Source organism: Ctenopharyngodon idella, chromosome 4 (assembly GCF_019924925.1).
Source record: "Ctenopharyngodon idella isolate HZGC_01 chromosome 4, HZGC01, whole genome shotgun sequence".
In the NCBI taxonomy this organism is placed as follows: domain Eukaryota; kingdom Metazoa; phylum Chordata; class Actinopteri; order Cypriniformes; family Xenocyprididae; genus Ctenopharyngodon; species Ctenopharyngodon idella.
In genome coordinates, this window is record NC_067223.1 from 24,138,334 (window position 1) to 24,154,014 (window position 15,681).

At 36.7% G+C, this 15,681-nt stretch overlaps 1 protein-coding gene across 1 annotated transcript; it reads right to left on the minus strand.

Annotated features, from left to right (window-relative positions):
* Window positions 1–7,466: 7,466 nt before the first annotated feature.
* LOC127511211 (uncharacterized) lies at window positions 7,467–15,455 on the minus strand. Its single transcript, XM_051891963.1, has 5 exons — window positions 15,238–15,455; window positions 14,067–14,157; window positions 13,613–13,847; window positions 10,301–10,383; window positions 7,467–10,204 (listed from the first exon to the last, which is right to left on the minus strand). Exons 2-5 carry the CDS (start codon window positions 14,142–14,144, stop codon window positions 9,557–9,559), a joined length of 1,044 nt encoding a protein of 347 aa, XP_051747923.1. The 5' UTR covers window positions 14,145–14,157; window positions 15,238–15,455; the 3' UTR covers window positions 7,467–9,556.
* Window positions 15,456–15,681: the final 226 nt, after the last annotated feature.

Sequence of the window (15,681 nt, forward strand, 5' to 3'; positions counted from 1 at the left end):
ACATCACTTACCTTGTAATTACTGCTTCAATAGCATCCTGATCATCAGTTTGAGCCAATTGGAGGCACTCAAACCCATTTAAAAATCTGAAAGAAACTGTCTCAGCGCCATTAACGTTCTGCTCCTGCATAACTATTACTTCTTATACTTTCTTTCTTCCTCACCCCCAAATGTTTCGGGTTAAAACGAATTTGCTCCAGATGACGTAGACTCGTGGTAACCATTAGTTGAGTGCTCGTTCTCAATCTGTCTTGATTTACGAGCATGAAAGATGACCAAATAATGAACAGTGACCGAGTGTGCATATTGAGGGAATGCACACTTAAACAAAGGAGTTGTTTGGCAAAACATACTTAGGACCATCCAATCCTGAAGGGGCTGCATGCAGAAACATGAACTCCACAGGTGCACATATAGGCGTTTATTTAATAGTTTATTATTTTTCTTTTCCTATACATGTGTGACTGTGTGTGTTTGGGTGGATGGAAACACACTGAGATCAGGTGGTTTGTCAATCAAGATTGCACTTTACTGGGCCTGGGATAAACACGACCAAAGACTGGTTAGAATGCAGGGCATCAACGAAGCATGAGAGTCAGCAGTGAGAGATGTGAGCCTCTTCTGCTGATGGCGGCCCCGCAATATAACGTACACAAATGCAAGTGATGCAACAGCCAATGGTGTTTTCCCAATTTATGCATTAATTTAACTCAGTATATTTACACTCTGTTAAATACACCCCTAGAACCAGCATATGTAACAAACAGAATATACAGTACAATACTATGTCAGATAATTCATCTCTTCATCTGGAGGCAGTGCTTGAAATGGGCCAGTATGCAGTACCAGTACTTCTCTATTTTTATCTTTAGCGTTCCGCCAGTTTTCCCTGCGTACCAGCACTTCTGACACTTTACATGTACGGAAGCCTGCCGAACCCTCCCTTCTTCAGGAACGCTTTTTGAACTGAGCATTGGGAGTACCGGCACCTTTATTTTTCCACTTCAAGCACTGCCTGGAAGTGTGTAAGAATGAAATGGTAGCAGGTCCAACACTTAAGTAGCTTTTATAAACATGCCTTAAATAAAAAACATTACTGGTGTACTGAGACAAAACAATGGCACTGACTTATTTTAAGATATGCCTGTGGAAGTTGATTTCAGCTCAAACATGCATTTTATGCATGCGAGCTACTGTCTATATGTGTGTTACAATGCAGCAAGCTTTAGTTTAGAACGGCGATGTTGTGAACAACAGTTAAGATGGCATTCCAGGGACCAGTTTAGGACAGGGCCCCTCTCTAACTGCTGGTGTGTAAGAAGATGTGCCACACTGTGATTGGATCTTTGGTGAATGAACATAAGCAACATCAGATAAGATGTTAGGACAACTACCAGACACCTCTTCCAGAACAGGAAGGGGAACCTTCTGCACCAAAACCAAGGAGAGGACTTCTCATTGGACAACACATTGACTCTAACCACCAAACTCATTCCTAAGATTTAGACAAGGACTGCCATAAAAATTACTCCAGGACCCCCTGGATGGAGCAGCAGTGACTGAAATAAAGAGAGGCCACAGAGATCTATCTAAATCCATTCATACCTATGTTTGGAGGCCTTAATTTGATTTAAACTGCATCACATCCACTCCATCTTCATGCAAAGCACAGTTTATGTTAATGGTCACTGACTGTTAAAACAACAGGTCATGGGTGTCACGATCACTGTCTGTTCCTGTCAGTTCCTGGACTCCACTTCCCATAATCCTCCCTTCCAATCACATGCACCAATCACCCATTGCCACACACACCTGCAGATCATTACCTGGACTATTTAAGACACACACACACCCTTTGCGAAGTCTTGATTTGCCCCGGTGATCACTTCTGAGCGTTTTCTTGTGGATTGTATTTCTGTTGCCATTGGACTGTTTATTGGACTGTGTTTGTTTGCCGCCTGCCCTGATCCTTGCCTGTTATTTGGACTGTGTTTGTTTGCCGCCTGCCCTGACCATTGCCTGTGACTTTACTCTGCTTGTCTGCCGCCTGCCTCGACCATTGCCTGTCCCTGTTTGTGTCTCTGCCTTTGCCCCTGTCTACTCTGTAAGTACTTTTAATAAACAAGCTGCAAATGGATCCTCACGCATTCGACCCATCATTACAATGGGACAGACCTGTTAACAGATAAACAAATGCATTGACGATGACTATTTCATATTGTGTTTGGTGTCTGTCTGTTCCCTACGATGCCTTTAATAATTTGAAAGAGGTTTGGTAAAGAAATAATGCATGGGTAAAATGTACTGTACTGTACTTTATGCTATGCAAATGAGTTCCACACTGGAGATGCTTCAGATAACAGTGGCCAATCACACTCCAGGATCGGCAAGGCGCCACATTTCAATCTCCAGTTAAGGTTAAGCTTTCACGAGCAAAACCTTTTACATTGCTTCCAGCAGCACATCAAAGACTCTACTAGTTGGCCAGACTCTCACAAATCCTTCAGATAAATCAGTTGACCGACTCCCTCCAGTTCATATTAATTCTGAATTATTGAACCAGAAAGGTGAAGGCTACAAGAAGATCAGCAAAGCTTTACTTATCAGTCAGAATACTGTAGCAAAAGTGGTTAAAAGATTGAAAAAAGATGGAACTGCAACCATCTCACAGAGACGTCCAGGTCGTCCACGGAAGTTAACACCTCGACAGGAGCGTCTTCTGATGAGAAGGGTTGAAGAAAATCGGCATGCAAGTTTACTGTAGTTATCTAAAGAAGTAGAAAGCCAAACTGGGGTGACTATTTCCTGTAACACAATATGGCATACACTGCAGAGGAATGGCATGCACGGGTGCCGTCCACGAAAGAAGCCTCTCCTAAAGCCCAGGCACAAAAAAGCCCACCTAGAGTTTGCCAGGGCCCATGCTGACAAAGATGAAGACTACTGGGACTCTATACTCTGGAGTGATGAGACCAAGATAAATGTTTTTGGAACTGATGGCTTCAAAACTGAGAAGATGCTACCATCACTCCATCCCCTTGGTCGTCGTGCACTTTTCCAACATGACAATGATCCTAAACACACATCTAAGGCCACTGTTGTATTTCTGAAGAAGAACAGGGTGAAAGTGATTCAGTGACTCCTGATCTGAACCCAATCGTACACCTATGGGGAATTCTGAAGAGACAAGTTGAGCATCACTCTCCATCCAGCATCCAGTCTCTAAAAGAGGTAATTCTTGAAGAATGGAAAAAGATAGATGTTGCAAAATGTCGCCAACTTGTTCATTCTATGCCTAGAGGACTTGGTGTGTTCATTAAAAATCATGGAGGCCATACAAAGTACTAGATATAGATATATAGTACTATAGTTTTTGTTGTGGGGTGTACTCATTTTTGCATCACCCTAATTTGAGTAAAACTGAAAACTGTGCAATCTAAGTTATATTATTAACCTTACTTTTATGTTATATTAAACCAATGTTATATTAATCTTAGTCTTGTCAGCATTTTGGAAATTGTTTTTGTGTTCATTGAGATATTGTTTAAAATGTTACTTTTCAAAGGGCACTGTGCACTGTATATGGTCTAGAATTAGTTATTAGTCTAGAATTATTTTAGAAAGACTGGTCTGTTTTGTCTGGCAAAACTTATCAGTCCAATCTTTATCAACTCTTAAAAAGGAGGATATTCTTCTGGCCAAGAGGAATTCTCTTATCCTTGTACTTACAAAAGCATATAACTAGCGAAATCAAAGACATTAAAGTGACTTGATTTATTCATGATCAACAACAGAGATAATCAAGTATGAATACAATGGATTTAATACATGAATATAGGAATACATACAACTAAATCAAGCAAAGATATACAAGATAACAAAAGTAAAGAAAAAAAGAGAGAGAGATGATCAAAGAATGGCAAAATTACAAACAGTTCAACCTTTGAGAGCCAGCAATGAATCACAACTTAAAGCTTAAAACGCATCTAAAGAATGGTTATACTTGCATTGGTTATTTTGCGCATGTCTGTAGAATTTCAGTGCGTTCGAGCTGGAGCGTACTATTGGTCTCTTCCCGAGGTCGAGTCTTCAGCAGGATTTTTAAACAGAGTTAACTTGAAAGTAAGATTGCTGGAAAATAAGAAAAGTGGAATCCGTCTCGTCTAAAGTTAGGGATGACTGAGCCCAGATGACCTTGTGTCAGTTTGTTATATAAGCAAATTGTCTACACTCCTCCTTGGGGTGAACCAGCCAATGGCAAGGGTGGATTTTTGAGAGGGAGAAGTTTCTTTGTTTCCTTTTAGGGCCTAATTTGCCTGATTTATGAAGTGTCAGATCTGAGTAGTTTTTCCTCCAAAGGACTTTAAAAATAGAGTAATGGATTTTATCGTAACATAACACCTATAGTTGTTTAAGACATTCAGAGAGGATTAAAACAAGACCAAATACGATAGAGTGGAAATACATTAAAGCAGAGATACATCCTTACACTTGAGTATAAACATTTAGAGTTTAACACAATTAAAAGTCGTAGCTAATGCTTATATACTGGGGAGACATGCATACACACAGGGATACGTAGTTACGTAGTGTACATTTTGGAATAGTCATAGTTTGAGTTAAATGCAGAGAAAGTCTGTGTGTCTGTGTGTGTGTGTGTATTGGCCATCATCTGGCCACACAAGAATTTATTGTTATATTTATTCTTAAATACTGTATTTTTATTTTCAATAATGAAATAGTGGATAACACTTTACATTAAGGTTCCCTTTGTAAAGGGTTTATAAAGGTGTTTGTTAATGAGTAATAAGTCATTTACAAATGCATTATAAATCATTAATAATGCAGTTATAACTGCATGAATAAAAAGGGCGACTTTAATGCAATACCTGCCAAATAGTGAGCCGTTTTTAACTCACATGTTATAAATGCTTAATAAATGTATTTATTCACACTTATTTAACTCAAAACCAGATTCCTGGTTTGTTTCATGATGCAGCAAAAATTGCCTATCATAATTAGACTGAAGGGTGTTGTATTTGTGCTTTTCTTATTAATATCTCATGACTGCCACTTTTCTTACTATGTTGCTTACCAGAAGTTTCTGTCTTACCCATGATACTCTCCAAAAAGGTCCTGATGCCTATCCACAGCAGTGTATAAAAACTGATTTCTTGTTTTTTAAAGATGAAATTCCAACTTTATTTTGAAAATAAAACAAAAGATAATAACCATAACTTGATTAGATATTAATAATGAAAAATGTAATTCCAGTATTAGTTACCTGTGAACCTTAATGTAGGGTGGACACTTGTGAACCATTTATTCATGAGTTATAAACATTAATAACCTGTGAAAGTGAACCTTAATGTAAAGTGGAAACCTGTGAACCATTTATTAATGAGTTATAAACATTAATAACCTGTGAAAGTGAACCTTAATGTAAAGTGAACACATGTGAACCATTTATTCATGAGTTATAAACATTAATAACCTGTGAAAGTGAACCTTAATGTAAAGTGGAAACCTGTGAACCATTTATTAATGAATTATAAACATTAATAACCTGTGAAAGCGAACCTTAATGTAAAGTGGAAACCTGTAAACCATTTATTAATGAGTTATAAACATTAATAACCTGTGAAAGTGAATCTTAATGTAAAGTGAACACATGTGAATCATGCATTTATTAATTATTAATGTACACACAGAAGATAGTATTTTTTTTCTGATGAAATATTTTATTTTTGATGCATGTATTAGTAAACACAACTTTAAACTTGAAACAAAAGTTTTAACTTTTCTTTTACAGCACAAAATTACAGAGCATGACTTCTCATGAAAAGTAGCTAATGCAAGTAAACTCAAATTAAAACATTCAGAGAAGCAATCAAGTATTCCAAAAAAGATAATAAGCATCACATCTATAAGCCAAACATATTTGATACAAGCTGAATAAAGGCACCTAAATATGTATTATTTTATTTAACAGTTGTGTAAATCATTAAATCAATGACCAAATGCACCGTTAACAGAACATTAGCATATTTGATGATGATATCATGATAAAGGCCACCATAACTTGAGGATATTTGGCTTTGGCCATCCGCACTTGCAGTAACGTACCTGCGCGGGAGCGGTTATAACACAGCGATTACACAAATAACATAAACACTAGAAAAACATAGTCTGCGATTTCACATCAGTTAGCTTACCCATCAAATCAGTAAACACAAATTTTCACTTCAAAGCATGTTGGAACAGTACTGCGTGACTTCTTCTCATGGTAACTGCGCCACTTCTTCTCATGAAAGTGGCAAGGCTTTATTGGATGCTCACTAGCGCCAACTCCTGTCACGCCAGAATTAACACGCATAGTGATGAGAACCTGAAAGAGTATAATAAAATATATAGCCTACTACTACTACAACTACTACTACTACTTATTATTATTATTATTAGAAGAAGAAGAAGAAGAAGAAGACATTGCTTATTATACATTATTGTCACACTTGGTTGTAAAGAGCAGTGAGGAAGCAGGAATTAGATGCAGCATTTTTTTATTATGAAGATAACTGAACTAAAAAATGTAGGAGAACAAACTATAGTAAGCTATAGTAATAGAAAACTAGACGTGACAATAATATATTAGGCTATACTTTATATAGTCTTTCAGGTCACATCACTCTTTCAGGGTTACATCACTAAGCATGCGTGTTCTGGTGTGTGACAGGAGTTGGCGCTAGTGAGCATCCAATAAAGCCTTGCCACTTTCATGAGAAGAAGTGGCGCAGTTACCAGTATTGTTCCGACATGCTCTGAAGTGAAATTTTGTGTTTTACGTTACTGATTTGATAAGCTAACTGAATTGACATTGCAGACTATGTTTTTCAAGTGTTTATATTATAATCGCTGTGTTAGTTTGTATATTATATGTGTAATCGCTGTGTTGGTTTGTAGTTATATTAAACAAATAACCGCTCCGGCGCTCCCGCTTCTGTCGCGCGCAGGTACAGTATGAATGGCCAAATACTAAAGTTACAGTATCATTTATCATGATATCAAGAATAATTATGAATTGCTTATTAATATTTCAACAATAAAATATGTCACCAGGAAAAAAAATGATCTTCTGTGTGTGCTTTAATAAATACATGATTCACGTGTTCACTTTTTACATTAAGGTTCACTTTCACAGGTTATTAATGTGTATAACTCATTAATAAATGGTTCACATGTGTTCACTTTACATCAAGGTTCACTTTCACTGGTTATTAATGTTTATAACTCATTAATAAATGGTTCACAGGTTTCCACTTTACATTAAGGTTCACTTTCACAGGTTATTAATGTTCATAACTCATTAATAAATGGTTCACAGGTTTCCACTTTACATTAAGGTTCACTTTCACAAGTTATTAATGTTAATAACTCATTAATAAATGGTTCACAGGTTTCCACTTTACATTAAGGTTCACTTTTACAGGTTATTAATGTTTATAACTCATGAATAAATGGTTCACATGTTTCCACTTTACATTAAGGTTCACTTTCACAGGTTATTAATGTTTATAACTCATTAATAAATGGTTCACATGTGTTCACTTTACATTAAGGTTCACTTTCACAGGTTATTAATGTTTATAACTCATGAATAAATGGTTCACAAGTGTCCACCCTACATTAAGGTTCACTTTCACAGGTTATTAATGTTTATAACTCATTAATAAATGGTTCACAGGTTTCCACTTTACATTAAGGTTCACTTTCACAGGTTATTAATGTTTATAACTCATGAATAAATGGTTCACAAGTGTCCACCCTACACCCTAGACATCAATGGATTTCTTTGCATCTTCCAGCAGTTTCATAGCGTCTGCTTTATAGTTACTCTTACCAAGGTTGATGGTGATGTAAGGCATTGCTGGATTTGTCATGGCAGTGTAGATCAGTTCTTACAATTGGCTGTTTGATGTGATCATAGAAATGATCACTTTCTCTTTACAGCAGCTTTCCACTTGTTTCGTTTATTGTCCTGATAAGGTCTGCTTCAAGTTCTCCTAAGTCATCATGTCTATTGATGTGATCCTCGTGAAGGGTCAACCACAAGGCCCAAGATTCTTTCAGAGTATTGACGGCAGGCTGATAATCAAACTTATGCTGATGATGTTTAAAGCATTCAGGTATATTTTTGAGCTTCATTCGCATGGGGTCCAGTTTTTCTTCATCTGTGTAACGTGGTGAAAATGTGGAGAACAGCTTTTCCTTTTGGTTTAGTTCAACCACCTCATCATTTTCCATTTTGAGGATTCGTTTAATTTCATAATCCTCTCTTAGCTGGCGCATGGTTTCCACAGACTGACCTTGATAAGCTGGTGCGAGATGATCACGGTTCACAACCATCCCAGGATTACCTTTTCAAGCTGTAATAATACAAATTTCAGAATGTCTATATTTGGGTTTGTAAGATTTAGAAATCTTATCTTCTTTCTCAAATCTGCTATTTCTTTCTTGCTAATGCCCCCCAATTGATATTTTGTGAGTAGGGAGACCGGGGGCAATTGTAACATCTCAAATTACACCAATCAGAAACGAGACAGAACCATGAGACTCATTTTGCCTGTGCTCTGTGGAGATCCCTCTCTGCATGCCAAAGGACAAGCTTCTGAATCATACTTGGTTTTCTACAAAGACTCTGTCATGATCACCAGTTGGACATGGGGGTGAGTAAATTATCAGGAAAATTTTATTTAAAAGTGGACTAATCCTTTAAGGTTATTAGACCAACTACATTTTTGCATGCTAACTTACATCATTGTTGAAGTGAAGTTATTAAACGTAATTTCATGATCACTACCCCGGACTATGGTTACACTTAGAAATTAATTTCCCATGATCCCTTTGTCCTGGACTCATCATCTCTGTTCATTGCACACAGCTGTTTTGATTTATGTCATTAGTTTCTGCCTATTTAGTCAAGGTTTGTTTCAGTCTGTTTTATCAAGGTTTTTGTTGTTGTTAGATGCATTTCTGAGCACTCTGTTTTATTTCTGGTTTCTTGTTCTTGTGGACTGTTTTCATGGATATTGACTGGCATTGTACTTCTCTTTGTATATCCCTGAATAAAAACTGCAATTGGATCTTGTATTGGGCCATTCTTTTTTTCTAACATTTGATATCTTTGTCAAACATTAGCTTCGTTGTTTCTAGCTAGCAGGGTAGCTTGTCACGGGGTGGTACAGTCAAGGGGCAATTGTAACACTGCGTTACAATTGCCCCTGACACCATCAAAATAGTGTCCAGCTTAGTAAGGACATCAAAATAGATTATTTTTTAATTTATTTTTTAAAAGTGTTTTTGCCTTTCAACCTGGGGATCTATTTTACTGAGTAGGCCCTGTACACTCTCTGCCCCTGAATATGGGTATCAGTACAAGTTACTGACATAAATTGTATCCAAGTATTTCAGAAGGTTTTTGAGTAATGATGGCATGACCAAAATTTGTTACAATTGCCCCCAGTCTCCCCTACTGACTCCATGTATCTAAGCACTTCCTTCAGCAGCAACAAAACTTTCTCCGGGCAGTTTTTTTTTGAAGAAACATTAAGGGGTCTTCTTTTGTAAGAGCAGAGAGAACGAGGATGCAGTCCAGGTGGTCGGTTTGTGCTGTGTGGAGAACTGAATCGAGTTGATCACATTTGATAGCTGGACTTTTGCAAATGAAGAGCATTATTTCTGTTGGGGTCCAGATTCTGTTGGACAACATTTGACCCAAAATCTTCCTACTTTGTGGTGAAATCTCTGACATCATGTCAAGTAAACTTAATAAAATGTGGTCTGCCAAAGTTGGATTTGTGGAATGAAGCTGCTTCACCAAACCCAAGAGAAAGTCATACTTCTTCTCCCAGCCAAGCGGCTGATCTTCATCATCTTTAGCATCTTCAGTACTACTGTTCAGAATGAACTGTAGAGATGCCTCGAGAACTGTGAGCTTCTCTGTAAGAGACAGTTTGTTATATCCTACAGCTTGATCAAAGGTAAACTGAGACCCTGCTGAAAGGTTGTTTTCTCTACAATATTGATCTACAAGTTCATTCTGGCGTGCCTTAATCCTGTCCCAAATCTCTAAGTGCTCTTTATCTTCTGTGAACTTATCTTGGTACTTCAACAAAAGCTCTTTGAATTTTTCTTCAACATCAGTAACCTACATAAATAAATGTGCAAAACAAAAATGGGTTTCAGTAAAAACTGATATTTTATCACATACTGTATATTCAGTCATTCCAAATTAAAGTCATACCCGGTCCCTCTCGATTGCAGCAGCGTCGTCTTCCAGACGTCTCTCCTCCTCTTGCTTTCTCTGATTTTCATCCTCAGTATTTTCTGTTCAAAGACATTATCACACACCATAGGATTAGAAATAATTTACAGATTACTTGTAATATGTACAATAAAAATCGGTTTGCATCTTCCCTTGTGTAAATATGTATGTAATTGGCATGTAACGGTACACAAAATTTATGGTTTGGTATGTACCTCAGATTTAAGTCACAGTTCGGTTAAATTTTGGTACAGTACAGGGGAAAAAAGTGAAATTAATTCTAAACAAAACCAGCAGAACTGTTGTGCTTCTCAGAGCAACACAGCGGTGTTTCATTACTGAATGAAATAATGTTTTTCAAATCGAGTGAGCCAGTGATTCAGTGACTCATTCATAAAGAAAGATCAGTTGCATGAATGTCTGAATGACTTAATTAATCTGCACAACGTGTAAAACAATAATTAAATTAAATTAATTAATTAAAAAATTTAAATACGAATGCAAAATTATTGGAATACAATGTGGTCACAAATAAAATAATAATAAGCTTAAATCAAAACTTTAACTGGTACATTCACATTGGCCTGGCTAGATTTGACAACAGATTAATGAAAATTAAAGGAGTTACAGAGTTAACTTAAAGTTACGGAGATTTTACAAAGCTATATAATTACATATTACTATAAGAATGTTTTAAATATAACATTTTGAATACAACAACATGAAAATAAAAACAAAATTTTAAATTAAATATGAATGTAAAAGCCGTTTTGGTGTGCTGGTTTTTTTTTTTTTTTTATCATTACATCGTTGTATGAATGCATGCTGTGCCAATAATGGTTTAAGCAGTCAGTGATGCTCCATACAACATGCTAATATGTGACAACCTTGAACTCATTTAAATACTTGTTTAAAAGTTACAAAGCTGTTTTCAAAGTCATACTAGAAAAGAAAGGTTTCTACATTGTGTGTGTTTGACAAGATTATGCTAATTTTAGACATTTATTTTAAATAATTTTCAATAATTATGTTAATTATGCTATTTCTGAAAGGACTTCAGTTAATGTTATTAGTCCAACTACATTTTAGCATGCTAACTAACATCATTGTTTAAGTGAAGTTATTAAACGTAATTTCGGGAGGAGTAGAGCAGAGTGGGGTAAGATGAGCCAGTGGGTAAGTTGACCCACCCCCTGTATCTTGGCAACCGTACCATTTTATTGTCATGTGACCATATATTTAGAACCACCCATCATTTCTGCCAGACTGTGAAAAGGAGAAGCACATGGGAGGAGTGGAAGTCACTTATTTATTTTAAAAACTGTTTTTGGCTTGTCAGAGTACAATTTTAACATAACAGATGTAATGGCTGTTTCATCAAAGCAAATTTGTCCAGGTCTAAAACTATTTATGATGCATATTGGTGATTTAGCAACGTATAAAACCATGCAAGTCATTTAGCTAAATATTATTCTGAATTGGTTAGCTAGCTAGCTTTTCCTAAATAGGGCAGCTATGGGGCAAAGTGAGCCAAATGCTGTGGGGTAAATTGAGCCAGTGTTTTAACTTAGGCAATAAATTTAAGTTAAATCTGAAGTATAAACTGGTGTCATTTCAATGTTATATTACGCAACTGGTTTAGTTTATCTTTATTTTCGAGTTTATTTGATAGGAACAGTGTACAAGTACACCAAATCCTTCTCTGATACGAACCAGAGGATGTTTAATCAAATATATCTTTCCACCTGTAGTCTCTAATGGCCTAACATGATCGACACTGCAGAAAAACTGCCATGTCAAGACTAAAATGTTTATTAGTTTCAGTGACATTTATTCATTCTTATTTAGTTTTTATTTAATTTTACTCAGCAAACTCTCTGTTTAGTCTGTTCATGGGAAGGTTACAACTTTGATGTTCAACATATTGTTTCAGAAATACAAACAATTAAAGATACTGAAATTTCAACTTCATTTGGTTGGTATTATGTTGTTTAAGTTAGCTTTAAAAAAATATATAAATATTTGATTATTAAATTAGTTTTTAAAACATCTTTAAAATTTCACATGGGTTTGATTCAGATTCAGTTAGATCGTCAGTTTACACCCACCTACTGACTCGGCTCAACTTACCCCTAACCTGGGGTAAGTTGAGCCAGAGGAACACTTTTTTATAAGAAGCCATATTTTTTTAACCCTTTGTCATAGATGTATTCTGATAATTTAAAATGATAGGAAACATCTTGAAATTACTTCAAATACTTTCATTGTACTTCTGCCTCATTTTCCCTTATCTTGAGGACCACATAAGTAAAAAATGTCTCATCTTACCCCACTCTCCCCTACGCCCATCTAATCTTCCAATTATAACAAGGTATAAAAACCAGCCACGTTGTTAGTTCTTTCGGCATCCCTCCTCCTCCTTTTTGTACAAATCTGTTATAGGGGGCAATCGGAGCTCAAACACAATGTCCCCTCTGAGCCCCGCTATAGCAGACAGGAAGCCAAACCTGTTTACCACTTACGCTAAGATTATATGGGCACTCGAACTCGTGAACCTTACCTTTGCATTAGAATTCATGCTTATTTTTAAAGTGTTATTAATTTTTTGATTCATTTTGATTTGATTTGCTAATTTTTTCTATCTTTGACCACATTGTTTGCTATTCTGATCGTTTTTTGCAATATATGAAGAGTTAATTTGCAAAAACTGATAAACGGCATGTTTAAAAAAAAATTAAAAAAAAATGAACTGACTGCTGTGTGTTATTCTCCACATATAGCACGTTCTGAACCCTAAACACGTTTTGTCAAAAAAGCCGGTATTGTCCACTGTCAAGGCATCATGGGTTCATGTTTTACAGCAGAAACCGACAAGCATCCTTATCGTTTGTGAACAACCTGCTGCTAGTCACTTCGAAAAGATGCTCTAGCTGAGGGGAGTTTCGTCAAAAGCCTATTCGCACGGGATTAGTATTATCGAGGGACCTCTAGTCATTTGTAATAATCACAGAAGTAATTTCTAAATCACACGATGTCCCAGATAATACTAATCCCGTGCGAATAGGGCTAAAGCTGACTAAAAGTGATCAAGGATTTTTCAATTTCGATTCCTGCAACTCCTTGTACACCATACACATCTTACACATCTTAATGAGTGGAGCTCATTAAAACAGCAAAGAAGAAATAAATCTGGAAGGGGACACAAAGGTACACATGGGTGTGATGGTCAAGGGTGAAAATACTCTTCGCTGTTTAGTGTAGTGCAGAACTGATACGTCTGCAGGAACTTACCGTAGTTGGGACAGTAAAGAGTGCCACCATCATTTCTGCAGTGCAACTCAATCTGGGAACGGTCTTGGGTTTCACGTATGATAAAAGTGATATTATACCAGTAGATCTGGTCAGTGGTGTCAAACTCGTACTTAAAACTCATAGTTGTGTCATCTCCATGTCTGAAGCAGATGTTGCATTTGACATAATAGCGCTCCTTATATGACATTGTGCAGCCACCATTGACGATTATAACCTGGGGAGCAGAATTATACATCAGTTTCCATCGGAAAAGCATTATAGAAACTAACAAAGAACAGACTGACATTGTTGTGAGATATTATTTCATGCTCTCAGTTATTATATGGCTAATCAAAAGACATGCTAACTAGGGGGAAAAAAAACTATTAAGCAGAATTTAGAGTATAGAATTGCATAAATAATCTTGTGTAGTGAATGCACCAAAACTTCTTACCCCTCTGCTCTGGGGGGTATAGTGCCAAGTATAAGGAGTCTTATTGATGACTGAAACTGTAACAAGCTTGGCACCCATTATTCAGGATATTCTGTTACATTAAAACAGTAAACATTGGTCAGTATTTAATATTGATGCAAAGTCATTAAAAACAAATTGAACTGCATTAATAGTAAAAAGAAATAGAACATGATTTCAAATTGCCAAATCTTCTGACACTGCCAGAATTTTGTCGGAGGTAATTAACCGGCTGTCTGTGAACATGTCAAACTAGCAATCAAAGACTACAGATTTTTGCCTAGGATTATAGGAATCTTTTAGGATTCTCAAAATTTGACTCAGGCGACCAAATCGTGGCCAGAATCGCACAGTATGTCTTTAATGTTCACATGTTCACCAACAGCCGGTTAATGATCGTTGCGATCGAATTTTACCTCCGATGAAATTCTGGCAGTGTCAGAAGATTTGGCACACAGTCCTGCAGTGACTTCTCCTACGATGAACGTCAAATTGTCTTCATTTTTCAAGATAAGCCATGATCAAAATGAACACTAGAGATGTCTTTGTTAGCCACCATTTCAGTCCCGTGTGTGATGCAGCTCACTGTCACTGAATGTGTGTGGGTTGACGATGTAAAACTCGCATCCGTTTTTAGCACATCTTGACTGTCGTACAGCCTGTGGAGATCCCACAGTGTGACATGAGGATCCTGTTCGTACAGTCTGACAAGCAACCATCGTAAAGGACTATTATAAATCAGTGTGCACCCGGCTTTAGATCGTTAAAATGGAAGCACATTGTTGGCAAATGCAGCAGCTATAACTCTAGTCAGCAACACTATCCAGTTTCAACATCTCTCTGCCTGAGTCAGTTTAAATTAAATTAAATCAATTGTATGTTAAGAATTTTAAATGAATAACTTCAAAACATACAAGCAAGTAGCAAATAATAAAGAGGAGCAACTAACATATTATAAGCAATAAACAAAGAGTGCTTTCAGTATCTGAACGTTTTCTTTCTCATGTTTACTGTCGTTTGGTTGTCACATCATAGACATCAGGGAGATCTAATAAGTTGCATTCATGCACGGATCTCTTGAAATATGATAGAACAATATTCTTAAGTGCTGTTGTCTGATAAATGAATAAATGAGAATGTAATGAAGTCAAACCTGAAAGTTGTCCCAGAGTCTCTTGATCTCCTGAATGAATGTTCTTTTCTTCACTCGATGTCTGTATAACGGACGCAAATGAAGATGAGACCCTTACAAAACAGTATGTGTGCTGCTGTAATGGTACATTATGTTGTGTCCTTAAAAAGGTTGGTAATGATGCTATGTAGAGAGATCAGCCAATCAGGAGCCAACCAAGGATCAGCTCTGTTTCCAGTAAATAAGGTGTGATACTGGAAACTGCAGTCTTATCAAATGAAAGTGAAACTATTGAGGAACACTGCATTAGGGTGAGAGATGTAATGTGCATGGTCATTGATGTTTCTGAGAGGAAGGACAAAGATGTCTGATTGCTTTCAATGACACTCCAGAGAAAGTAATCTGGGGCTGTATGTATAAAGCTGCTCAGAGTAAAATTGTAGTCTTAAAGGAACACTCCACTTT

Coding starts and splice junctions, on each gene's coding strand:
- LOC127511211 (XM_051891963.1), bottom strand. CDS start 14,144: ATGGGTGCCAAGCTTGTTACAGTTTCAGTCATCAATAAGACTCCTTAT. Junction 10,384..13,612: donor TCTTTACTGTCCCAACTACG/GTAAGTTCCTGC, acceptor GTCTTTGAACAG/AAAATACTGAGGATGAAAAT. Junction 10,205..10,300: donor CTGCAATCGAGAGGGACCGG/GTATGACTTTAA, acceptor TTATTTATGTAG/GTTACTGATGTTGAAGAAAA.